This window comes from Geotrypetes seraphini, chromosome 7, assembly GCF_902459505.1.
Source record: "Geotrypetes seraphini chromosome 7, aGeoSer1.1, whole genome shotgun sequence".
Taxonomy (NCBI): domain Eukaryota; kingdom Metazoa; phylum Chordata; class Amphibia; order Gymnophiona; family Dermophiidae; genus Geotrypetes; species Geotrypetes seraphini.
Window position 1 is genome coordinate 83,304,834 of NC_047090.1, and position 27,342 is coordinate 83,332,175.

At 41.1% G+C, this 27,342-nt stretch overlaps 1 protein-coding gene across 10 annotated transcripts in view; it reads right to left on the reverse strand.

Annotated features, from left to right (window-relative positions):
* The window catches only part of HECTD1 (HECT domain E3 ubiquitin protein ligase 1), a 365,311-nt gene that overhangs the window by 52,109 nt on the left and 285,860 nt on the right, over positions 1-27,342 (reverse strand). For 5 of the 10 annotated variants that reach the window (XM_033952151.1, XM_033952152.1, XM_033952156.1 and 2 more), the window contains exons 30-36: positions 16,557-16,625; positions 16,048-16,102; positions 15,605-15,787; positions 14,934-15,144; positions 7,052-7,137; positions 3,641-3,768; positions 2,383-2,584 (exon numbers count right to left, since the gene is read on the reverse strand). In XM_033952151.1, the coding sequence (XP_033808042.1) occupies positions 2,383-2,584; positions 3,641-3,768; positions 7,052-7,137; positions 14,934-15,144; positions 15,605-15,787; positions 16,048-16,102; positions 16,557-16,625 (934 nt within the window). The remainder of the gene's footprint in view (positions 1-2,382; positions 2,585-3,640; positions 3,769-7,051; positions 7,138-14,933; positions 15,145-15,604; positions 15,788-16,047; positions 16,103-16,556; positions 16,626-27,342) is intronic. The other 5 variants (XM_033952155.1, XM_033952154.1, XM_033952158.1 and 2 more) reach the window with 3 other exon arrangements.

The window sequence follows — 27,342 nt, forward strand, 5'->3', positions numbered from 1 at the left end:
TGAGGTGTGGTCTTGGGTTTCGAAGGGGAGGAGAATAGTTATGTCGTCTGCGTAGCTGAATGATGTTACATTTAGGTTGTCTAGAGTGGTACCAAGGGAGGAGATGTAGAGATTGAATAGAATGGGTGAAAGTGGAGATCCCTGCGGGACTCCGCATGGATTTGACCATGGGTTAGATTTCGTATCATTTATCTTAACTCTGTACGTTCTTGTTTTAAGGAATCCTTGGAACCAGTTGTAAACCACCCCTGAGATCCCTATTGCATCAAGTATCTGGAGTAGTATGGTATGATCAACTAGATCGAAGGCGGCGGAAAGATCTAGTTGGATAATTAGGATCCTTTGTCCTTTACTGAGGTATTGTCGGGCTATGTCCAGTAGTGTTGCTAGTAGTGTTTCCGTGCTTGGTAAGATCTAAATCCTGATTGAGATGAGTGAAGTATATTGTGGTCAGCTAGGTAGTTGGTGAGGTATTGAGCCACAAGTCCTTCAATCAGCTTGACATATAATGGGATCGAAGCGATAGGTCTATAGTTGGTAGGTGTGTCTACAGGACCTTTTTGGTCTTTCAGTAAGGGTGTGATTATGATCTCTCCAAGATCTTGTGGGAATTGGCCTTCTATGAGAGTGCTTTGTATCCACTGCGTGAGGCTGGTTTTGAATTTAGGGGAGGCATTTGTGAATAGATACGATGGGCAGTAGTTCAAGTCACATGAGGTGTTGCTGTATTTTTTATATAGTCGGTTCAAATCAGGCCATTGTAGAGTTGGGAAGGTGGTCCATGTTCTGTCTGCAGTTATGGCTTCTTCCGTTGTGGGGGTTGTTATTAACTCGTTGAGTGTGGTAGTTGAGTTGTTGAAGGTAGTTCTGATTTTGATGATCTTGATATTGAAATGGTCTGCTAATTGGGAAGCTGTTGATGTTTTATTGCCTTGAGTGGCAAGGAATGGGTTTGTGTCCGTAAGTTTTTTTACTAAGTTGAAGAGTGTTTTTGTGTCGGAGTTGTTTGTGCCAATTAGTTTAGTGTAGTATGTTTTGCGCTTTTCCTTAAGTTTGATGTTATATAGTTTGATTTGGGTTCTCTAAGCGGATTTGGTTTAGTCATTTCTCTTTTTTCTCCAAGATCTTTCAAGTTGTCTGCAATGCCTTTTTAGTAGGTTCGGAGTCGAACCACTTGTCTGAGGGTCTGCAGGTTCTGTGTTTGGTTTTTTCTGGGGCTAGCTTGTTCAAGGTTGTTTCACTTAGGGTGCGCCAGTGTTTTACGAAGTCTGTAGGGTCAGTGGGGTCGATTGCAGGGTCCACTTTGTCCCAGAATGTGGCTGGTTCAATTTTCTGTCTAGATTTGAAGGTTGTTTTTTGGGGCATAGATTTTATGTTATTTTGAGGCCAGTTGATTGTGAAGGTGTATTTGTGGTGGTCTGACCAAATAGAGGGATGCCAGGTACCATTGGTGATGTGAATATTTGGGGTGTGGAGGTTATGAGGCGTGAATGCTGCTATATCAAGTTGGTGGCCTTTATCATGCGTGGGTTCCGGATTGAGGATCTGGTAGGATAGGGCGTCGAGATATGAGAGTATTTCGTTTGCTTGTTTGGATGTGTGGTCTTCGAGGTGGAGATTGATGTCTCCTAGGAGCAAGTTGTATGTGGAGGTTAGAGAGTTCTGGAATAAGAATTCTTCGAGATCAAGTTTTGAGGTGTTCCATTTTCCTGGAGTGATGTAGCATAGCAGACAGTTCAAGGTGCCTGTGAGTGTGTTGTCGGAGAGTTGGCATGCAAGAAGGTCTAAGTGAGGGGTTGATTGTTTGTGTAGCACTTTTAGGTTGAGATTGTTTTTTACTAGAATTGCTAGTCCTCCCCCTCGTTTGTATTTCCAGAGGAATGAGTTGGAGAGGTGATTTGTTGAGTGAGTCCCAGATCTGACAGTGTTTTGATGAAATCTCGTGGGGCATCCGTGATTTCTGGGTAGTCCGCGAAGTTGAGATCGTCTAGGACTACGATTTGTTTATGGATTACGGACAGGTTGCTTATAATGGTTAGCAGTTCATCTAGCGCAGACATAGGAGAAGAGGATGCTCTGTAGACTAGTATGATTGTAATTTTTTTTGTCGTGGCCTATTGAGAAACGAGGCATTCTAAGTTTGGTAGTGTTATGGAGTGTATTTGGGGTGGGTTTAACTTGGATTTGGCGATCACTCTATCAACAGTACAAATGCAACGCTCCGAATGTCAATTCTTTAACAGCCACTTTATGCTAAGTTTTGTCATAACATGGGATAGGAAATCCCTACTAGATACCTAGCTATGTTTTTAGAGCTCAGATGGATGTTCTGGATGATATACTACCCAATGAAAATGCAAAGTAGTTTTAAAAAGTGTATACCTCAAGTACAGACTTCCTGTCAGCATGAATCTGCATAACATTCTCTGCCCACTCCATCAGGGATTCACCCCTTGGAACTTTCACCCTCTCATGTTTCAGGCGGCCCACTCGGAATTCACCAGGATCATCTCGTCTTACAGCACTCGTCGTTCTCGTCCTTTCTACTGTGGCCTCACGTCTATTCTGCAGCCATACAATTGCTCTAGGAAATATAACACATTCCAAACATTGCTAAGTCCTTCTGTGGTGTGACTGGACTAGAGAATGACACAGGGACAAATCTGTCCCTGTCGGAACTCAATTTTCCCATCCTATGCTCACGAGTTGTGTCGCTGTCGCTGTCCCTGCAAGTTCTGCCTTAACCGCACAAGCCTGGAACACTTATGATTTTAAAGAATTTGAGGCCTGTGCAGATGAGAATGGAGCTTGCAGGAATGGGGCAGGGTCAGGAAAAGAACTCACGGGGATGTGACACGAAAATGAGTTCCCGTGGGGACGGGGGAAAATTAGTCTCCGTATCACTCTCTAGGCTGGACCAATTCTACATTGATTTGCAAATAAACTCCACCTTGTTGCTAATTTAAAAAAAGTCTGTTTGAGTCAACCTGGGAAAACCTCATATTTCTCCTCCTGCACTTATGCAGTTAATAGCAATGTGTCATATTAAAAAAAAAACCAACCCCCCAAAAAAAATCCCACAGAGCTCAAGCAAAGAGAAAATGGGGTGGGTAATTCAGGCAAACAAATTTAAAATCCACAGTAGCTCTTTATTACAGAAATATGTTTTGGCTTAGGTTGTCTTCATCAGGAGTCCATTAAACAAAAGTGCTTGTACAATTTTTAAAGCCTCATCCAGCAGTAGCAACTTTTGATCTTAGTACCAGCTCTACATCAACTACAAGGCAATTCATTGTGTTTAATGGACTCCTGATGAAGGCAACTTCTGCCAAAGCAAAGGGCTACTAGGTCCTATTTCTGTAATAAAGAGCTACTATGGGTTGTTAACAGGAATAGGCATCATTGTCGCAGTATACAGTATATTTGTATTAGAGTCATATCAGTTCAATTCAAGGAGAACTGAATAAGCAATAACTACAAAAAAACAGGTATTTTATGCTCCATAAACTCGTTCTGCAATTAGCTCCCATTAGTATTTGCTATTTACAGAAACAGTGGCTTATTAAATCTCTTTAGAGCAAAATAAATGAGAGAACACTCTTGTACTCAGTATGAAAAGGTTAAGCTAGCTGGGTCTCACCTTGAGGCTCCGAATGCTGTGCAAGTAAAATAAAGATGTCTGGTTTCAAAGGGGATTAGGAAAGGACATTTACTAGTTAACTGCTCACACCAATCTGGTAAGGCTCCACTTGCCAATGCCAATGGCTCCTGTAATGCAACACACAATATTACCTGATTACTATTTACAATGTAAAAAAAATAATCTGTAACACAGTGCCTCCAACAAATTACAAGACCAAACAGAAAGTCAACAGACATTTCAGAAAATATGCAGTCTAAATTTCACAAAAAAATTATTTTTTTAACATTCTAACAATGTATAATCTGTCTTCAATCCATTCTGAATCTTCTCATACTGTCACCCTTCCTTTAGCTTCAGTCTCTCTCTTCTATTTCCCTTCCTTCCTTCAATTAACTTTAAAGCTCTATTGCATTTGTGGTACTGTTAGCACTGGAGCCCCTCTATAGCATGTCCAGTTCAGTGATTGATCGAAAGTGAGATAAAAGGATGCAGATCAAGGGATGCACAGCGGAGGCACTGAGCAAAGGCAAAGAAATGATTTAATGATTTAATTTTTGATGTGAAAGAAAACCTGAAATTTTAATCATTTTTTCTTTTAGCATAGTAACATAGAAGCACAGAAACACGATGGCAAATAAAGGCCAAATGGCCTGTCCCTCCATAGCATCCATTATCTCCTCTTCTCCCTAAAAGATCTCACATGCCTGTTCCACTCTAACCTGAATTCAGATACAGTCTTCATCTCTACTACCGCCACCGGGAGACTATTCCACGCATCTATCACTCTTTCTGTAAAGAAGTATTTTCTTACATTACTCCTGAGCTTATCATTTCTTAACATCATTCTATGCCCTCTTCTTCTGGAGTTTTCCTTCATTGAAAAAAAAGACTCACCTCATGTACTTTAACACCATGGAGATATTTAAATGTCTCTCTCATATCCCCTCTCTCCCATCTTTCTTTCAGAGTATATATACAGTCAAACCTCGGTTTGCGAGTAACGCGGTTTGCGAGTGTTTTGCAAGACAAGCAAAACATTCCCGCAAATCGTGCCTTGCAAACCAATTGTTGACTCAATTTTGTGAGTGCTCCCCCCCAACCCCGCTCACGTCACTCCCCCCCACCGTGATCCAGCATCCCCTACCGAGTGCCCAAATACCATCCCTTACCCTGATTTGGCACTGGCACCAGGACCAACGAACAGGACTTGACGGTGCCCGAAAATCCTCCCTCTTGGCTGGGTTGGGCCTTGAGCATCTGCGCATGCTCAAGGCCTTCTGGTTCTTGCTCATTCAAGCAGGCACTGTCTCCTTTGTGACTTTGTATAGTGCGTATGTCTGGTAGCGCTCTTTAAATAATTAATAGTAGTAGTAGTAATCTATCTGATGGAGTTTCTTCTGGGAAGATCACATCCCTTGTATATGCAACCTATCTTAACTGGCTTCCCCAGGCCAGTTTGGATGCTTCTATCAACACTGCATGAATTGGAGAAATTTGGAAGGGGACATCTTTTGCCAGATTGATTTGTCCACCAACATAGTGAATCCCAGAGAAATTACATCCTGAAACTTTCCAGTAATCCTACAAATCCCGAGTTCTGAAGGCCCATTGAATCTGTCTCAAACTGAAATATGCCAGAGGTGCTACATGACTGTTAAAGCCACATGGATCATCCTCAACATCTATTATTTTGGTACACAGAGGATTTAGAATCAGAAAATAATATTAAATATTGAACTAGGCCAGTAACTGGGCAGACTTGCACGGTCTGTGTCTGTGTATGGCCGTTTGGTGGAGGATGGGCTGGGGAGGGCTTCAATGGCTGGGAGGGTGTAGATGGGCTGGAGTGGGTCTTGACGGAGATTTTGGCAGTTGGAACTCAGGCACAGTACCGGGTAGAGCTTTGGATTCTCGCCCAGAAATAGCTAAGAAGGAAAAAAAAAAAAAAATTTAAATTGAATCAGGTTGGGCAGACTGGATGGACCATTCGGGTCTTTATCTGCCGTCATCTACTATGTTACTATGTTACTATGTTACTATCTGCTGACTCATTTGAATTTCTTCCACTATGAACATTAAACTTGTGATCCTCTGTGAAAAAGAAAGGTCCTAGTTGTGTCTAGCAGGGCATCTATGAACTCCAACTACTTAAGTGAGATTTGGGACAATTTATTATGAACACTAGCAACTCCAGCAACTGAACAGCTGTGCACATTGATCTTTTTGTCTGTCCCAGTGATTTGCTCTTGACTAAGCATTTTGTGAATATTTGAGAAATTGACATAGGCTACAAAGTAGTATGCGGCGCTGGAAGTGGTGTTTTCCTTTTGAAATTAAATACATTCCAGTCATGGGAGCTCTCTTTATGTAAGTATGAATATTCTTTAAGTCCTGAGAACACAGGAGGAATGGAATTAGTGTGCCTAGGAAAATCATCTTGAACTTTTCTCTGAGTGCGTATAGTATTTGCTCAGGGTTCTTAGGTCTAGAATGGGAATCTTATCTATTTGTGTTCAGGAAATATTTGGAATAAAATACCTGCTATCCTTCCTCTGGTTGAACAAGTTCTATTGTACAGGCTTCTAAAAGGGAATTGTTCCTTTGTCAATATAGCCTGATGCTGAGAGCTTGATCATAATGCACTCAGTGGGCAATTTGGAGGGAATACAAAAACTAAGACAGTAGCTGAGCAATATGATCTATAAAACCCAACAATCAAAAATTGTAAAGGGCCAGCAGCTTGCGAGTCTCTTTCTTACCAGGACAACTAGCATAGGAGGCTCTCAATCAGAGACTCTCCAATACTCTGGCACTACCCACAGACTCTGGCACCATCCACAGTATTTACCTGGTGGTGGACATCATCCTCATCTTAATAAGCTACCATGAAAAGTGGCCGCACCTGTCTCCTAGTGGTATGTCAGAATAAACTAGGGGTCAGCCTGCCAATAAATCCAAAAGCCCCACTGAAGCAATCTCTAGTGGTCCTAATGGGCGCTCCCTCTCCTATCCGAACCTCTTCACTGACTTAAGGTTAGGAGCAGTGCACATTCTTGGAACAAAAATGATAATGGACAAGAAAGCCTATTCAGGCCTGCCTAATGGTAGTGAAACAGAGAATACGGTAAATGTTAGTGACTCAGCTCCTTAAATGCACCATGGGAATTTTTTTTAAAATTTAAGACACTGAAGATAAAATGTTATGATCTGCTATGCAATATACAGCTTTAGAGCACAGAAAAACCGGAAGCGAAGTGCCATGCTAAAGGACAGCTCACAGCTTAATACATTATCCCTTGAGAGGGTTCCTGAGCCTCAGATGGAGTTAAACTGAATTTGTAGCTCTTTCATTCCCACTTGGTAAATCCATATGGCATGAATGGGGTGCTTAATACAAGGCATAATTACCTCAATTTGTTGTAGAATTTTAGTAGTAATTTTCTTACTGGTGAATTCATCTGCTGGAACATTAAACTGAAGCTGTTCATCTCCTTCTGCAAATATTAAAATATTAAAACTTTTATAGGTTATGCATGAACTTGTGCATGTATAAGGTACAAGGGTCAAAAGAGAGTGAGCAGAGTTAATAAAGTAAATAGATCACTATGAACGTCATTGTCTAGCACCTTTACAATAAGATTTCTGGAAGTTTCAACTTTTATATTTTATTCAGGAAAATAAAGACACAGAGGCATATAAATGAAGGAAATAGAAAATCATGCCATGCCTACCTGGGCACAATAATTTTCATGGGAGGGGGATATCCATGGGGAGGCTGGCAGCCTGACTAAATAGCAACAAAATCCCTGAGTACTTTGTACTTGAAAGCTGCATTGGAATGAAAATTGTGGGAATCCTGCAGGGATGGAAGAATGCCGCTGGGCATTTAGCTGACTTTTGCCAGAATTTGAGTGTGTGTTGAAACCTTCTATGCCTTTATAAATTCTATTTATTAAAAAATTTATATACTGCATACAACATGCGGTTTCCATGTGACATACACAGAATCTTGTTTTCCTCCGATTATCACGTATAACATAGACATATCAAGACAACATCGTTAACCATCCCTGTTATAATAGGGATAGAGCACAAATTCGATCAATTCAGAAGTACAAACAAGCTTTAAATTATATGTCAGAAAAAAAAATTTGTAGAAGGCGATTATCAACTGAAATATATCTTAGCATAAGAAGGCATTAGCAAACAATTGAGTTTTCAGCATTTTCTTAAAATTCATCCTCCCCATACAAAATCACAAGATACCAGGCAAGGCATTCCATAGTTGTACACCAGCCACAGATATCATTGATGCTCCGATCCTAGCATGCATAGTCGACATTCTACCCTCCAAACTTAATTTCATCCCATTTACATCTCTAAGTTCTCTTCTTGGTTTATAGATCTGAAAAAATTCTTGTAAGATATGATTATTGGAATAACATCTACACAGGTATTAAAAAATCTTATCTCAGATACTTACAAACACTGCCACAAGAATACTTTGTCATGAAAAATGCTATGATCATGCTATTTCTTTATTAAAACAATAGTATTGGTTGCCCATAGAATATAGGATTCAACATAAAATGCTATCATTAGTCCACCAAGTTTTACACTCTGATGTTACTGCATTTTTATCAGTGCTCATTATTCCATATATGAGCACCTACTTGTACATTATGGTCATTAAGAGATAACAGGCTCGTTCTTATCAGTCCTTCCAAGGTTAAATGGGAATACACCAGAAAATTAGCTTTTTATTTTCTTTACCACATTTTAAGTTAGAACAGTCATATAGTATGTTCCATACTGTATTGAACACTTTTCTTTTGGAAAAAGCTTTTTCGTTATACTGAGTTTCCTGGTTTATGTGAGCGTGAAATTATCATTAAAAACTCAAGCAGTGACAATAGTACAGTTAATGCATTTTGCAATCAGAAAGTTATCCCAGTTGAGGAATATACTGACTAGTTGGGACTTTAATAATAATAATAATTTATTTCTTATATACCACTATACCGTGAAGTTCGACCTACAAATGATGCTACTATCAAAGCTTGATTATTGTAACAATATTTACTTGGGGCTGCCAATGGTCCGTATGAAAGCACTGTAGATTGTACAGAATTCAGCGGCTTGGGTTCTGATGGGGAAATCTTGTTTTGAACACATTTCTCCAATCTTGAAGCAACTCCATTGGTTACCGGTTTATTATCGTGTACAATTTAAAATCTTGAAGATAATCCAACAAGGGATTTATGGTACTTTACCAGATTATTTGACCAAGTACTTGGCATTATACAGACCGAGTAGATCACTAAGATTGGAAAACTACATGTTATTAGACATACAAAAGAGAGAAGCAGTGAAGTACTATAAAATCCTCCTTTTCTGCTGTAGGCCCAATTTTGTGGAATGAGAAATCTGGAGTAATAAGATTCTGTAAAAATGTGTTACAATTTAAGAAATTACTTAAAACACATTTCTTTGTTCAAGCTTTTGGTTGATACCAGAACTTCTTGGTTAGTCGAGTGATGCTGGAGTAAGATCCTGAAGAATAGATTAAGATTAAATTAGATAGGATGATTTTTATTGGTTTTATTTATTGCGATAGCTATGTTGTACTTTATTGTTATTATGTATGTTTTTTTTGAGCCGCTTAGGCCTTTAAATTGATTGTAGATATTTTAAATAAAATAAGTAATAAAATAATGGAATAGTGGTTTATGAGAGAGTGTTAGTCTTTTACTCTGAGGAATAAATGATTGATTCGCTTCTTTTTATTACTGGGGGGTTTGCTTTATTTCATTTTATGTTTTTATTGTACATCGCATTGATTTTGCTCTCAAAAAGGGCAGTATATTAAATTCAATAAACAATCTGATATCTGTATGTTTTCATTAGGCCTAGGTATCTATATTAGGAATTAGTGTTAAGGATTCTTAGAAACTGTCTTAAAAATTTCTGCTTCTGTTTGCCATTTGTCTGTATTGCTTTGCAGCACTGCTTTGATATAGCCTTTTATATACTTCCAACGCTCCACAATTTAATCAGTACATAAAGCAAAGTGTAGCAGGTGTTCTCCGAGGACAGCAGGCATATATTCTCACATGTAGGTGATGCCATCCACAGACACTATCTAGTGCAGTGTCGCTTTAAAGTTTTTTAAGGCAGTGCCTGTACCACGCGTGTACCAGTGCCTTCTCACCTGATGTTGGCTCACAGGACTTGCAGTTTAGTAACAAAGCTAAGAAGTCAACTAGGGGAGGTCGGTGGGTTGTGAGAATCTATGCCCACTGTCCTGAGAACACCTGCTACAGGTAAGTATTTTTGTTTTCTACCAAGACAAGCAGGCATAATATTTGCATCTGTGGGACTCCCAAGCAGCCAGAATGACAACTCTGGAGAAGTATAAGGAATATATAAAACATGAGTCTGGCAAAATCCAAGAGGGTTGGCAGGAAAGCTGGCTCGAGCCTTCAGAATCCAGGGAAGACAGGAATGTAAAGCATCTATGTGTGGAGCCCAGCAAGAGAGTAAGGCATGCTGGAGAGGACACATGTGCGTCCTCGCCCACGGCACTACATTTATAGTGGCCACCATGGACCCCAGGACCTGAAGATAGTCCCACACCAAAGGAACTGGCAGCTCCAGAAGGGAAGAAATCTGGGTACACAGTTTCAGTCTGTCAAACCAGTCCATCAGAGGTCAGACAAATTCCAGTTTGTAGCCCAACCGAACAATGTCCAGGACCCACTGGTCGGACGACATGAGAACCCAGGTGGACAGGAATGTCGAGAGTCTGCTTTTTGGCCTAGTGTCATTGTGTCTTTTTGGCAGAGGGTGCAGGATGGGAGGCAGAAGGCTGGCATCGCCTGTAGCTGGGAGCCCTGGGAAAATTTCTGCAAAGCGTCACTCGCATACGGTTGGGGATCACCAGGAACCACAAAAATTAGAGCGACCAGAACCTCTAGAGGTCCTGGGTCTGCTGTCAGGCAGGGTCTTAGGGTGTTGGTCCACCAAAGAATTCATGAGGTCATCCAGGCCCTTGTCAAACAATAACTGCCCCTTAAAGGGAAGTCTAGCCAAAGTAGCCTTGGAAGTGGATTCACCAGCCCATTGCCTAGTCCAGAGCATCCTGCAGGCAGAAATGGAGTGCACTGACACCTTTGCCAAAACCTACATAAGGTTATACAATGCGTCAGAAACATAATCTGACCCAGCCAAAATAAGCTGAGGAGGATTCACAGCCTCACTCTCCAGCGTGTACAGTTGAGAGAGACAGGTGTGTGTGACAAAGGATGCCGCCGAAGCAGCCTTTATACCTAAAAACGCTGCATCAAAAAGTCTCCAGCGGACCACATCACACAGTGGTCTTGCATATCTTTAAACACCTACCTTCATTGGTTAGAGAGGTGCGCTTATTCACCTGCGCAACCAAAGAATCCACTCTAGGCTGACTCGGTAGCTGTTGACACTTCTGTGCCAGAGGATACAAGGAAGACATGGCCCTCGCTATCAAGAGCACCTTCTGGAAAATCAAATTGCTCTGAAATCAGAATGTTAATATCGGGGTGCCAGGGATAGGTGGAAGACTGCGAGCGCACACAAAGCCAGGAAGAAGTAGATGGCTGAGTGACTAAATGCAATCCCTGCAAAGACACTGAAATAAGATCCAGCAAAGCTGCAGACTTAAATGTAGAACCATGGGATCATCCCCAGGTTACAAAACCCCAGAGGGATCCGCAGATCCCGCACACAGTTTCTGATCTCCCGTTACGGGAAGCACTGCACCTGCAATTAAGGCATCAGCATGTTGGTCATCATCATCAGGATCCCCCAGATCAGGATCAGGCTGTGTAGGAAACGTGGCTGACAGAGGAGGACGTGTCCATAGAAGCTACGCCACTAATAGATGCATCTGAGGCACAGCGGTGATGCACAGGGGAAGAATGCCAGCTTTGAAACTCATTACACAAATGTTTCATAAATTCAGAGATCCGCAGTTAGGCACATGGAACTAGTAGCCACGCTCCGCCCTGAAAATAAAGAAGGCCATCCCACTGGGCTAGCCAAGCGTTTGGTCACCTGCTTCAGCAGAGGAGGAGCTAAGCTGGACACTACCACCTCTTCCGGGCACATAGTGCAAGAACGCTTGAGGCGCTAAATTTGTGCAATCCTGGCAAGAATTCACATCAGAAGAGCCCAAGGACTCTATCCCAATAAGTTTTTAGGCAAAAATTGCAGTTTTGGAGAAACAGTGAACTTTTGGAAAAAAAAAAAAGGTTTCCTAAAAATCCAAGATGGCCACCATTAAGATAATCGCGCCCAAAACACTGGAAGATAAGACATGGCGATTTTAGGATTTTTCAGGAGTGGAAATATAGAGGAACAAGCAGAAGCCCTCAAAACTTTGAATTTCAAACCTCCCTGATTCACCACATTCTTACCATACCATACAGTTTCTTATATCTCGCAAATGTCAACTGAGAATCACTGCGTCTTACATAAGATTAATAAGGTTAGCAACATAGACATTATGAATAGTAGCAAAGACTATAATTAAAACAGATGCGTTTTTAGCACCTTCCTAAATCAAAGATAGGAGGAGGTCTGACGTAAGCAGGTCAGGAGACATTTCCAAATTTTTGGGCCTTGTAAATCAAAGGTATATTCAAAGAGTGATTTCCTCTGAACTTGACGTGGAGAAGAAAGGTAATTTATAGCGTTGAGTCATTCTTGAGTTAAAAAAAGAGTGTGAAACTTGATTGGCTGGAGTTAACCCAGCTGAGTTTTCTCTCAAATCAGGCCTTATAGAAAATCAGTGTAGCCCCTGTGTTCTGGAGTAGTTGCAACCTCTGAAGTCCTTTCTTTATGATGTTGCAATATAAAGAGTTACAATAATCTACATAAGGAAGAAGAACTGCTTGAGTCACTGTCCAAAAATTAGTCAGGCTCAGGACTGATCTTATCATCCTCAACTGCCTCAATCTGAAGAAAACTCTTTTATACAGTGAGGTAATCTGCTCGCCCATGGTCAGATTAGAATCTAGAATTACTCTTAATACTTTTGACATTTTATTAATCATGAGCTTCTCACTTGAGAAAAGGGTTAACTCTGAATGAGTTACTGAGTTGTGATCACCAAACCATAGCACTTTCGTCTTCTGCTTGTTTAATTTAAGGAAGTTCCACTGTGACCATGTACTTATATCCTCAATCAGAATAGAAATGTGTTGCAATGTATCCTGAAAGAGTCATTGGCTACACAGAGGTGAAAGAGATCATCTGCATAAGAAAAAGTATGGATTTGTGTGGAGGAGAACTGAAAATGTGCTGCAGTCTGCCTCAGCTCTCTTTCAATAGCTGGAATTAGAAAATCACTGCCTCATGATGGGAATGCCTCTAATATCTGACTGTATATCCACCCCTGCGGACCGACAGATGTGCACAGGGATGAGTGAAGGTGAGAAGATGCAGCAGTCAATCTGCAAGACACTGCCGAGTCTCCAATGGATGCCAAACAGCCTGCGCGCAAACCCTCATTTGGAAGAAGGAGAAAGATGGGGACAGCCCTGACCTCCTATGAAGTAAATACAGGGATTGGCCTGTTAGCTACAGATCGAAGTCTGTGAAATATTAATGCAGGCAGAGCTGAATAATCTCTCTGAGCACCAGAAACCCCAAAAAAGGGACAAAAAATACACCAAATAAAATAATAAATTGTGGAGAGCAGAACACTCTTGCAGTCACATGCAGAAGGGAAAAATTGTAGATGGAGCTAAGGAGCAGAGGCATAGAGAAAAAATCTGGAGTGGACTCCTTCTGCAGATGGTACACAACAATGGGGACACTATCCATCTGTCTAGAATGTCTCACCTATTGCACTGAAAACTGGTAGATCCTCAGTATGTCGTGTTAGGAAAAACTTGTATTGAAAATTCTTGCATTGTAACCTGTGAACTGTATATTATGTATATTGGCATTAGATCCCTAGTACTGTCGAGTTAGGATTTAAAAAAACCCCCAACTTATATTGAAAAACATGTACTGTAACTATGGCAAACTGTTAACCTGTTAACTATATATTATGTATATTAACCTGAAACCAATTCTGAACTTGGAGAGAACGGGATAGAAAATGAATTGAATTAATTCAATCAAGGAACAATATGACTGGGTTTATTTTGAAAGATTAAAATGGTAAAGAGAAATATTTGTGTTTTTTGTCAAAGGAAAGTATTTTTAAGGTCCTGTCACCTTCCTCCTACCAAGAGCTCCAGTGGTTGATAGGCCTCCTGTCACTTCAAAAGCACACAGTGAAGGTAAGTAAGCACATTCAAAGGACACATATAATAGCCATGATTAACTCTTTGGTAGCACAGCACCCCATAGCATGATTATGCTGAGAATGGGGCACACTGATGCTATCATAAGTAACATTAAGAGCCCCTTTTGTAAAACCATGGTAGTGATGCTGCCTCGGTAAATGCACCGAAGCCCATTCAATTCCTATGGGCTTTAGTGCATTTACTGCGACAGCATTGCTACGAGGCCTTGTAAAAGGGGGCCTACATGATTAAGATCCAATGAATGGGAATAATGTATGACTTTTTTTACACCAAAGCTGTTCCAATAATTCAGCAAGCTTGTCAAAGAAATACTTAAAAGTATGTAAACAAACGTGCCAGAGTCATATTTGTAACCGACACAGAGCAACCATTTCAGCTCACAAGAATTAGTAAAGAGGGTACAACATTCTTTGATAAGAAAGTGTAATAGCCAAAAATTTCAGAATTATGCATAATTTTCTGCATAATGGTGTTGGTATAAGTGCTGCAGTGGTGCTATCCCTGGGAACCTCACGATGTACCTTTTGATTCCCTCAACCCTACCCTACCCTAAAACCCACAGTGGCCCAAGTACTCTCCCTGCCATTTTCGACACTCAACCCCCAAAATCCATAATGGTCTTAGTGGACTCCTTATGCCTTCCCACCCTTGTCTTTTCTTCCCCTGCCAAAAAAAAAAAAAGTCAGTGTGGCCCAGTGGCCCCTTTTTATCTTTCTCCTATTCCTTTAACCCTGACCCCCCATCCCCCCCAAAAAAAAGTCCACAGTGGCCCAATGGCTCTCTTGTTTTTCCCATTCCTTTCCTCCTCTCTCCTTGATCCCCCTTTCTGTAATAATTATCTATGTTGGCCCAATGGTTCACTTGTAACATTCACCTCCAACTGTATACCTAATTAGCATTAGCTCTGCTAATCATAGCAGAAAATAATCAGTTACCTTCCTGTGCAGTTCGGGTTGAATAAGGGTCACTTGCGACTATATACAGAATACGCAGGAGCTGAAGGACATCTTCTACTCCACAGGAGTTCTGTCCAGTACCAGCCTTAGCCTGAGGCTGCTCCCGAACCAGACTAAGAATGTCTGAATTTTGAAATGTAGAGAGGGTGCCCTGGTTCAGCCCAGATTTGGATCCATTTTCGCAGAAATCCTGCAGAAAGTATTCTTACAATTAACTCTGTGGCCTGTCACATTCCAGACATTTTATTATGTCATATAATAAAAGTAGTTTATTGATAAGAGAAAATACTATTCTTTTCCTGTTTTAAATACTTAATATTAGTACATAGTTAAAAGTGTAAAAAAAATGCATATAATCATTGGAGAACAAAAATGATCTTCAGTATGTCTTCTCTTAAAATAGATTTAAAAATAGAAAACAAAATGAAACAAACACTAAATCAAAGAATGGGAATCAAACTATCTGTGGTTAGTGGTGTAAGGTCACAAAACAATACACTACTAGAAATATTATTGGCACATAGAGATTTTTGTTATAGTATCATACAACCATTTCATTTCCCATCTCTTCTTCCCACCCTGCCTGTGAACCTTTAAAAGCTGCACAAAGCCATTCCCAAGGAAACAAACACCTGGAGGCAGACATATACCTTGTATGCAGCTATGAGCTGGGAACAATTTCTGTTTTTCCTAATACTTTTATTAGTGCCGGTTAATTTCCAGTGGCGCAGGAAAGCCGAGTCTGCATTCTTCTGCAGGTAGGTTATCAAGTCACTCTTTGGTAATTCATCAGTGCCAAGGTACTGTTCCACATGCTCTATAGACCAGCAACCCTACAACAGGAAGAACCAAATGTTGGTCTTTCCTGATTGTAAAGTCTCAAAAATGTCACATGCATTATTACTCAAATTTATTTTAGTATCATGCATTTTAACAGTTCTCAATTTACATCCATTTTGTTCTATTTAAGAATTTTAGGTTAGTGTGATTTAAAAAAAGCTTGCATCTTGCAAACAGCAGCCATCTTTTTGCTATTGCTTTGGTGCTTAACAGCCATGAAAACACAGATTACTATAAATAGAATGATACTTACTACTTTTTCTTTGTCTTTGTCTTTATCAGAGTCCTTCATTTCTCTATACATGATCCTACAAAACAGAAATATGAGTTTTTAACTTGATCTTCCTATTTACAATCACAATGCTCAAGTTCCAACAGCATAGATCTAAATCTGTAAAATTAATGTTAAACTGTTAAACAAACTATTGGGTTTATGAAAAATGGATCTATTTATAAACTATCCTACTCCTTAGTAAAATTCCATCCCTAACACCTAGTCAAATAGTTGTGAAGTTTTAAGGACAAAACCAAAGCAGAGGCATACCTAACGCCATAATGTCCAATATTAAGATAGCTCAGAACTAAGGGATAGACTTCTCAGCAGTAGTAGGTTAAAGCAGCAGCTACTGGCAATTAAGCAAATTAAATCTACTCCACTGAAGACAAGTAAATCTACAACATATTTCCATTAATAAAAGACTATGAATTACAAAAATGAATTACAAGAAAATAATGAATTGGTGCGATAGCACAGTTACTTACCTGTAACAGGTGTGATCCAGAGACAGCAGGCAGATATTCTCACAGATGGGTGATGTCATCCATGCAGCCCTGGTACAAACAGTGCAAAAGTGTACCGTCACTTTAAACTTCTTCAAAAGTCTCGAGACTGCCTGTACCGCAGAGCGCCTGTGCCTTCCCACCTGATCATCAGCTTGCTGGATCATCAGTTCAGTAAAAAAGCTAAGAAGCCAACTAAGGGAGGAGGGAGGGTTGCGAGAATATCTGCCTGCTGTCCCTGAATAACAGAGGTAAATAACTGTGCTTCATCCCAGGACAAGCAAGCAGTATATTTTCACAGATGCGACTCCCTAGCTAATATTGAACGGATGAAGGGAAGTTGGCATCTAAAGAGAATAAATTTTGTAAACTGCTTGGTCGAACAGACTATCCTGGCTGGAATGATTCTCCAGACAGTAGTGAGATGTGAAAGTATGAATTGAGGACCAGGTCACTGCTTTACAGATGACCTCAATGGAGTGGAACATAGATACGCTACTGAAGTTGCCATTGCTCTAACTTTAAGGGATGTGACACAACTTTCCAGCGGTAGCCCAGCCCGAGCATAACAGAAGGAGATATGTTCCACCTATCATGTAGAGATTGTTCTTTTGGTTACAGGAATTCCCAGCCTGTTAGGATCAAATGACAGGAATAGTTGAGTGGAAGTTTTATGAGTCTTAGTTCAATCCAGGTAGAAAGCCAAAGCATGTTTACAGTCCAAAGTGTGGAGTACAGCTTCACAAAGTTGGGAATGTAGTCTTGGGAATAAGACAGGCAGAACTATAGACTGGTTGAGATGAAAGTCCAAGACTACTTTAGATAGGAATTTGGGATGTGTGTGAAGTACAACTCTATCATGATAAATTGTTGTTTAAGGTGGATCTGAGAGAAGTGCTTGTAGTTCACTAACTCGGAATATGGAAGCAATGTCGATTAAGAAAACTACTTTCGAAGTAAGGTGCTTGAGAGAAGTTGTAAGTGGTTCAAATGGAAGCTTCATCAAAGTGGAAAGAGTAACACTGATGTCCCAAGCAACTGGAGAAATTTGATTGGAGGTTTGGAATGAAATAGAGCTTTCATGAAGCTGGAAGCCAATGGGTGTGTAGCCAGAGGTTTATTGTTCAGAGGTATATGACAGGCACTGTTAGCACTGAGATGCATCCTTACTGAAGTCATCTTTAGACCAGAGTTGGGAGAGATATAAAAGATAATCCAGACCTGATGACAGAATCCACTTGAAAAACTGTAACTGCGTTGTGTGGATGGTTTCCTGGAAGCACCTATTATGGACGATACTAGAGCAAAGAGAGTAAATTCATCTGTCAGTTGGGAGAAAGGTACCAAGCTGTGAGTGTTAGAGAATGGAGACTGGGATGGATAAGGGATCCTTCATTCTGGGTCAGCAAAGTTGGAAATATTTTCAGTGGAAGAGGTTCCATTACAATGAGTTGAAGAAGGAGAAACCAGGGTTCTCTTGGCCACCTTGGAGCTATGAGGATCATGGTGGTTGGCTCCCATCATTGTTGGAACAGTATCTTCCCTATTAGAGGAATTGGAGGGAATGTACAGAGAAATTTGCTTGTCCAATCCAGGAGAAAAGCATCAGGAGTCCAAACGATGAGGCGAGTATAGTGTGGAACAGAAAAGAGGAAGTTTGTGATTATTTGGAGATGCAAAGAGATTTGTGGAGTTCCCCAGACTGAGAATATCTGATGTAATACTGTCGAGCTGAATGATCATTCCTTCTGCCAGAAACTCCCCAACCCTGAGATGTCCTGTCTGTCCAAATTAGATTATAAGCTCATCTGAGCAGGGACCATTGAATGTTAAATGTACAGTGCCGTGTATGCCTTTCATTGCTATAGAAATGATAAATAGTAGTAGTGACCATTTGTGAGGTTGAAGGAATCTGCTCAGTCTGTCTGCCAGTGTTTTGTTTGCCTGCTAGATACACAGCCTTGAGAAATATGTTTCACAGAATTGCCCAATTCCAGATCTGTGTTGCTTCTCGGAAGAGTGCGCAAGATCCCATACCCCCTTGTTTGTTTACATAATACATGGCCACTTGATTGTCTATCCAGATCAGTACTATTTGGTTGAGAAGGCAAACATGAAAGGATTGAAGAGCGCTGTGAACTGATCGTAGCTCTAGAAGATTGATGTGGAAAGATTTTTCTTTAATACAAGTGCCCTAAGTATGAAGGCCATCTAGGTGGGTTTCCCATCCTAACATGGAGGCATCTGTTAGTATCGTCTGATGCAGAAGACTATGAAAAAGTAGGCTCCTTGACAGATTTGTCAGTACCAACCACCACAGAATGTACTGACGTTGCAGGAAGGGGGACCCTGAGTTTCTAAGATAGCTGATCTGTGGTTTGGGACCACTGTGAGGCAAGTCCACAGAGACTCTCTGAGGTGAAGATGTGCTAACAGAGTTACATGAACTGTTGGCTATGTGTCTTATAATATGCATCATCTGTCTCACAGTGATGATATGGAGAGTAGGCACATGTTTGCAGAGGTGAAGTAGAGCATCTAAGCCTCTTATGAGAGAAGTAAGCACAACCCTGAGTCATGTCCAGTAGAGTCCCAATGAATTCCAGATTCTGGGCTGATTGGAGATGGGACTTCTGGTAATTGACTGCAAAGCCTAGAAGTTCCAGGAAACATATGGTTGAGTTGATGGCTAACTGATCAGCCAGTCATCAAGTTAAGGAAATACATGAAAACCACTACTACAACTAAATATTTTGTGAATACCCTGGGTGCCAACACTTGGCCAAATGGCAGCACCTTGTATTAGAAGTGTCGTGTTCCTAGCCGAAAGCAAAGATACTTTCTGTGGGCTCGAAGGATTGTAATATGCATGTATGCTTCTTTGAGATCCAGAGAGCAAAGCCAGTTATCCTTCTCCAAGAGTGGAAATAAGGTTCGCAGGGAAAGCATCAAGAATTTCTCCTTCACCAAATACTTGTTGAGAGCATGGAGGTCTAGAAATGTACAAAGACCTCCGGTCTTTTTCGGTATGAATAAGTATTTGAAGTAGAACCCCTGGTCTTTTTGCAGAACATAGTAACATAGTAGATGACGGCAGATAAAGACCCGAATGGTCCATCCAGTCTGCATAACCTGATTCAATTTAAATTTATTTATTTATTTTTTATTTTTTCTTCTTAGCTATTTCTGGGCAAGAATCCAAAGCTTTACCCGGTACTGTGCTTGGGTTCCAACTGCCGAAATCTCTGTTAAGACTTACTCCAGCCCATCTATACCCTCCCAGCCATTGAAGCCCTCCCCTGCCCAACCTCCACCAAACGGCCATACACAGACACAGACCGTGCAAGTCTGCCCAGTAACTGGCCTAGTTCAATATTTAATATTATTTTCTGATTCTAAATCTTCTGTGTTCATCCCACGCTTCTTTGAACTCAGTCATAGTTTTACTCTCCACCACCTCTCTCGGGAGCGCATTCCAGGCATCCACTACCCTCTCCGTAAGGTAGAATTTCCTAACATTGCCCCTGAATCTACCACCCCTCAACCTCAAATTATGTCCTCTGGTTTTACCATTTTCCTTTCTCTGGAAAAGATTTTGTTCTATGTTAATACCCTTCAAGTATTTGAACGTCTGAATCATATCTCCCCTGTCTCTCCTTTCCTCTAGGGTATACATATTCAGGGCTTCCAGTCTCTCCTCATACGTCTTCTGGCGCAAGCCTCCTATCATTTTCGTCGCCCTCCTCTGGATCGCCTCAAGTCTTCTTACGTCTTTCGCCAGATACGGTCTCCAAAACTGAACACAATACTCCAAGTGGGGCCTCACCAATGACCTGTACAGGGGCATCAACACCTTCTTCCTTCTACTGACTACGCCTCTCTTTATACAGCCCAGCATCCTTCTGGCAGCAGCCACTGCCTTGTCACACTGTTTTTTCTCCTTTAGATCTTCGGACACTATAACCCCAAGGTCCCTCTCTCCGTCCGTGCATATCAGCTTCTCTCCTCCCAGCATATACGGTTCCTTCCTATTATTAATCCCCAAATGCATTACTCTGCATTTCTTTGCATTGAATTTTAGTTGCCAGGCATTAGACCATTCCTCTAACTTTTGCAGATCCTTTTTCATATTTTCCACTCCCTCTTCGGTATCTACTCTGTTACAAATCTTGGTATCATCTGCAAAAAGGCACACTTTTCATTCTAACCCTTCAGCAATGCCACTCACAAACATATTGAACAGGATTGGCCCCAGCACTGAACCGAGGGACTCCATTAGTCACCTTTCCTTCCTCCGAGCGACTTCCATTAACCACCACCCTCTGGCGTCTGTCCGACAGCCAGTTTCTGACCCAGTTCACCACTTTGGGTCCTAACTTCAGCCCTTCAAGTTTGTTCAACAGCCTCCTATGAGGAACTGTATCAAAGGCTTTGCTGAAATCCAAGTAAATTACATCTAGCATATGTCCTCGATCCAGCTCTCTGGTCACCCAATCAAAAAATTCAATCAGGTTCGTTTGGCACGATTTACCTTTTGTAAAGCCATGTTGCCTCGGATCCTGTAACCCATTAGATTCAAGGAAATACACTATCCTTTCTTTCAGCAACACTTCCATTATTTTTCCAACAACTGAAGTAAGGCTCACCGGCCTGTAGTTTCCTGCTTCATCCCTGTGACCACTTTTATGAATAGGGACCACATCCGCTCTCCTCCAATCCCCAGGAATCACTCCCGTCTCCAGAGATTTGTTGAATAAGTCTTTAATAGGACTCGCCAGAACCTCTCTGAACTCCCTTAGTATCCCGACAGCTCTTATTGAAGAAAGGCAAATTGCTGGGAAATGAAAGAAGACTCTTTTGGAGAATTGTTTGGAGGTATGTATGCTTCACTGATTAAAAGTATATTCTTGTTTTATAATTTTGAGCACCTAAATGTCTAATGTGATGGAAATGTATGAGATAGCCTCCAACTGGCAGAGTAGAAGGGGGAGACTGTAGAATGCTGGCTAAGCTCTCCAGAAGCTGGTCAAAAAGACTGTTGTCTTTTGTTGTGGTTGAGGTTGAGAGTTTTCTGCTGCCTAGGTCTCGATACAGCGGAGCTCTCGATACAGCGGAGAATGATAAATATCTCCTTTTGTCATATGAAGAGAAAGGATATCTAGGATGGAAGTACCGTTTGGGAGGCTAATATCTGGAGGCTTTTGAAGCAGACAGAATAGACATATTCTGCTCATGTCTGGTGATTTTCTGGGTAGCCTCTTCAATCTTCTTACCAATCAGTTCATTTCCTAGGCATAGTATGTTCGTTAATTGGTCTTGCACATTCTGATCAATTTCCGAGATCTGTAGCCAAGCTTGCCTTCTCATGGCAATAAAAGGGGCTGATGCTCTAAAGCATTGTATCACAAACTGTGTGCAGCGGCACACCAGTGGTGCCTTCTGAGATTTCAGGTGTGCCACAACACTGACGAAGAGGAGTGTCGTCCACGCCAGCTGACTGCCTACAGGACGTGCCTCTTGTAGCGAGAGGCACGTCCTGTAGGAAGTCAGCCGGCAGAGATTATTCTCCTCCTGGCCGACATCTCTTCTCCTCTCCCCACACCTCCCAGATCCCTCCACCGAAGCAGGTCGCGGCCAGATGGGCTTCTGCGCACTGCTGGGTACCTTTCGGCTGGGGCACTGGATTTAGTGTGCCGCTGGCCGGAAAGTTTGCAAGACACTGCTCTACAGGTTACATCAAAGGCAATGAAAACAGATGAGGCCAAAAGCTTTCTGGTTTCCAACAAATTTTTAGAAATGTGTTGGAAGTTGGAAAGTTGATCACCAGGCAAAAATTGTTCAAACTGAATTAAATGTTGGATTAATGACTTCATGTAGAAGGTCATGTAAAAATTATATCTAAGGATCCAGCTGGTAAGCATGGAATTTTGAAAAGAGATGTTTCCCAAACTTGTCCATGGTTCCTTCCTCGAGAAGTGCTAGCATAAGCTTTGGAACTGCTAGCCATTTTCACTGGAAGAGTCCAACTCAATGAATGAAACGTGTAAAAGACAGACTTTCTGGAGGCGATCTCCTATGAGGAGATGGATCAAAGGATAGACCACATGATTCCTCTGTCAAGATTTCCCAGGCACTCAGAGTAGGTTTGTTGAGATAAATCTGAGTCATACTCTTTGAGGCCTGGTGGTGGTGAGGAAGACCATCTCGTTGATCGATGCCTGAACATGCATTGATGAGAAGAGTGCCGGCTGCAACGATGGTGTGAGTGCCTGGAATCACTTCTGGATTGTTGACGATGCCGGTCCAACACCTGAATATCCTGGTTCCCAACATATCGATGGGAAATGCATGACTGAGCGATGCTCAGGCTGGGCTGGTACTGGTGGTGTCACAGTAGTGGCATGAGCTGCTTGTGTTTGCAGCATGGAAGCCAGTTCTCTCTGCACTAGTTCCCTGATCTGCTCCTGGATCAACAGCACCGGTAACGTCATGGACATTGGTACAGTAAGTGCTGAGGGGTGTAGAATAGAGAGTTGCATGGGAATGGAGACCACGGGAATCCTGCAGAAATCCCCTCCAGACATGCTGGGGTCTCAAGGGGACGGGTCATCTTTGTTCGGAGATCCCACTGGGTTGGTACCTTCCTCCAGTGCACTCACTCGCTCTTTTCAGGCTGCTGGTAGCGTTCCTTCCTCCACGCTTCCAGCAGCTGTCCCTGAAACCTTCCCTCTGACACATTTTGTGTCAGAGCGAAGGGCTTTGTGCCAGCTTCCAGTAGCGGGAAGGAACGCTGCTGGCGGCCCAAATAGAAAGGCTGGTAAGACACTGCACAGGCTCGGGGTGGGTAGGAAGAGAGTGAAAGAGATGCTGCATACGTTAGGAGAGTATGTGGGGGGGGGAGGGAGGGAGGGAAGATTTGCTGCATGGACTAGGGCAGGGTCAGCAACCTGCAGCTTTTCTGCCCCCCAGACCTACCAAAGTACCTGGTGGTCCAGCAGGGGACTTTGAGGTATTTATCACAGCCCTTTCGCTCCTGCCTCCCCACGGTTGCCTTCTAAAATGGATGCCATGACCTTTCACAATATTACTGGAAATGCTGTGAGCACCCAGGAAAGGTTGTGGCAGCCATTTTAGAAGGCAACCGTGAGGAGGCAGGAGCGAAAGGGCTGTGCTAAATACCTCAAAGTCTCCCGCTGGACCACCAGGTACTTTGGTAGGGGGGCAGAAGAGCTGCAGAAGGGCCACGCTCCTACCACAAAGACCCCCACTGAACCACCAGGTACCTCAGTAGGCTGGGGAGCTACCTTAAATATGGCAGAGTGGAAAGGGCGAGGGCATTTTAGGGTTGAGCTGGCAGTATCTCCAAGAGGGCCATGCATTTTTTTACATCTAACTTAACAGTGCTTACTTTCATCCCTATTTTCTTCATCAGGGCATGCTTTCCTATTTGTGAAAAATGCCTTTTCAGACTTCATTGTCTCTTCAACCTCACTATTAAACCATACTGGCTATCATCTGGCCTTTATTTAACCTTTTTAAATAAATGGAATATTCTATCTGAGCTTCTAAAATGGTCTCTCTAAATAACGTCCACGCAGTATACAAATATGCTCTAGTATTCTGTGCGACTAAGTGCTGACAATCAAATGCAAAATAAATAAAGGGCACATATAAGACCATCGCAAGGCTAAGTAGCACTCCAGTCAGGGAAGGGGATTTTCTGATGATATAGCAAATCAACCAGTCCCTTTACTAGTAACAGGTGCATAGGAGCTTACTTCCAGTGCTATAGAGGGCCATGGTAACAAGGTATGCTGGCAGTTCCAATACCTGGTTTTCTTGTCTGGTGCCTAAACTGTCTGCCTTTTCTAATGTCAGGCAGTTTCTAATTCAGTAGAAACTGGGAAAGAAGGGGTACCCTTTAAAAATAAAAATTAAGAAGAGTTGAGGGGCAGAGCAAGCATGTCAAATTAGATGGCTGCTTGATTTGGAGTCTCTCCCCTCCTAGCCGTTATTTTAGAGAGGCTCAATCAAGATTTTTATTTCTTTTTACATTTTTTCATTTTGTGTTACCTCCGCCTCTGGGAAGCTGATAGTTTTTGTGGCTACATCAAGCAGTGTAACATTCAAGTATTGTTTTAATTGGGAACAACTTGGGAGCCGAAATGTGAATAAGACGACGCTTGAACGAACTAAAGATGTGTTACCGATAACCAGAGCAGCTCCCTTGACACGTGAAGTTTGGCAATAGAAGTGCTAATATTTAAAGATTACGTTGTATTAAGAAAAGTGCTTCAGTCACTTTTACAAACTGCAGCCATTCAACAATGCTGTTAAAAGGAGAGTGCCCTGCTTGTGGCATATTCACTGACTGTGCTAAATGCTAAGTGGTTCTGTGTGGCTGCAAGGCTTGATGAACATCATACAAACTCCCTTGAGATAGAGGTGACAACTTTAACACTCCTCCAAATGATAACTAATTAAGAGAGTACTGGTGGCTTGGCTCCTCAGACATGAAGAGATTTATACAGGAGCATGATGAACAGTCTTTGGTAAGGAATCTCTGATTTTCACATTAGATACTTGGTGGTGATTGCTGCATGACCAACCCTGTCTCCTTTGCGTATGCTGTTTCTTGGAATTTATATGGATTTCCAGTGTCTAAGAGTAGACTGTGATTGTGAGGCCTAAAACGTGTGGTGTCAGTGCTAGCCCAGTCAGAGCCTTAGATGCATGAATATTTCATGTGGACTCTGCCCTCTATGTAAAGCAGATTAGAAATGATTGTGCTATAGATATAGTCAGACTTGATGCTCACAATCTGGACAGTTATATTATGATATGCTTGAACTCTTGATTGAAACAGTAAAAAGTTGAAAAGTTAAACAGTTGAAAAGTGTGGCACTGCCTTTGTTGGGAATCTCAGGCAAGTTGTTGGTGCGGAAATAGAGCAGTTCGCTGCCATAATTCATCTGCACATGGCACAGACATACCAACTTTATCGGAGTATCAGAATGAAGATGGACATATGCTAAATTTATGTTTCAAGTGTGATAATCTACAGGCTGTCAGCTTGGAAATCTCATCGCTGGAGGATCTTCTTGAACTCCATATGATATTGCTATATTTTCTATAAAGTGAAAGAAGATTATTTCCCTTATATTTCTTTTTTGTGTGTGACTGACTGGCTGTGTTTGCAATTAGGCTAATCCTAATATGCTTTGACACTAATTTCATCTTATTTTGTATGAAATATAATGCTTCTGACTTCTGAGATTAGTTAATTAATGATTCTACATTTCATTACATGGCATTACATTTTTAGAACAAAGATTTGTAAGTACAAGGTTTACTGATTTAATATTCTTCTAAATATGCTATACTGTAATTTTATGGTAATTTTATTGCATAATCCTACATATTAGAAATTTTCCAACAGGAATGAGAACTTCAGAATTTATTATAATTTTTTATTTTAATTTATCTCTTTCAAATCAAACAATTGATACTTGTTTATGGCTGCCAATCTAAACATATATTGTTTAGCTTATTCCACTTTTAGAATTTTATAATTGTTGAGATTATTGTTCCGTTCTACTGCTGTCTCACATACTAGATTTCTTGTTGCCAGTTAAGGCTTTGCCTATCATTATACTAGCATACACTTTGCAGTTTATAGCATTGTTAATCTGATACAATTTCAGTAATTTCTAAGCTTATATTGGCCACTCTCATTGTCAAATAACGGGATCTTATCCAGACATATACAACCGCAGTACATAAATTCTTTTGTAATTTGATACACTTTTCACAGTCTTATTTCCTGGGACAGTTACTCTCAATGCTATAAACATGGCTCAGAAATCCACATATGCATCTGCAGTGTCTAAACTCTCACGTAGTCAAAAACTGGCAGAGAACACACCACTGGACGCTACCCAGAAAGAACTACCCGCTTCATAGTCTTCTCTGTCTCCTCGAGATACCTTTGTTACTAAAGCTGATTTCTTGGAATTGTTGGGGGAAATTAAATCCTTTAGAATGGATATTACTTCAGCTATTAAGGAAATTAAAAAAGAACTTAAATTGCTGGACGAACGAGTTACACAAAATAAAATCAATATTGGAGAATAAATTGAAGCTGTTGACTTATTTCAAAATAAACTACAGAACCTGGACAGGCTTAGTAAGGAAGTTAAAGAAAAATAAGATGACATTGAAAACAGACAAAGAAGATGTAATATTTGCATATTAGGTGTACCAGAACAAGATAATGAAAATCTACATCATCTTCTGTTGGACTTATATAAACACTGCTTTACAGATTCTGACACTTCTACTATTAAACTAGACAGAATCCATTGAGTTACAACTTATACTACCAAATCTACAAACTATCCTTAAATAATTATGGTGTGCTTTCATAATTTTCAAGATAAACAATCTCTCATGAACAACATCAGAAATAAAGATCAAATAAATTTTCAAGAATCTGACATTAAGATTTTTTTTGATCTTTCACAATATACTCTACAACGGAGAAAGATTTTCATCTGTTATAACACAACTTCTTCAGAACAAAGGAATTAAATAAAGATGTAATTTTCCTTTTGCTCTGGTATTCAAATGGCAAGGACGCTCCTATAATATAAAGGATTCTGAGGAACTCAGCAAATGGCTAGATCTACTTAGTGGCAAGGAAAAAACACATGATTCTTCCACCTCTAAATTGGAGGAGGACTCTGTCTGGTAACTTAATACCCTTAAA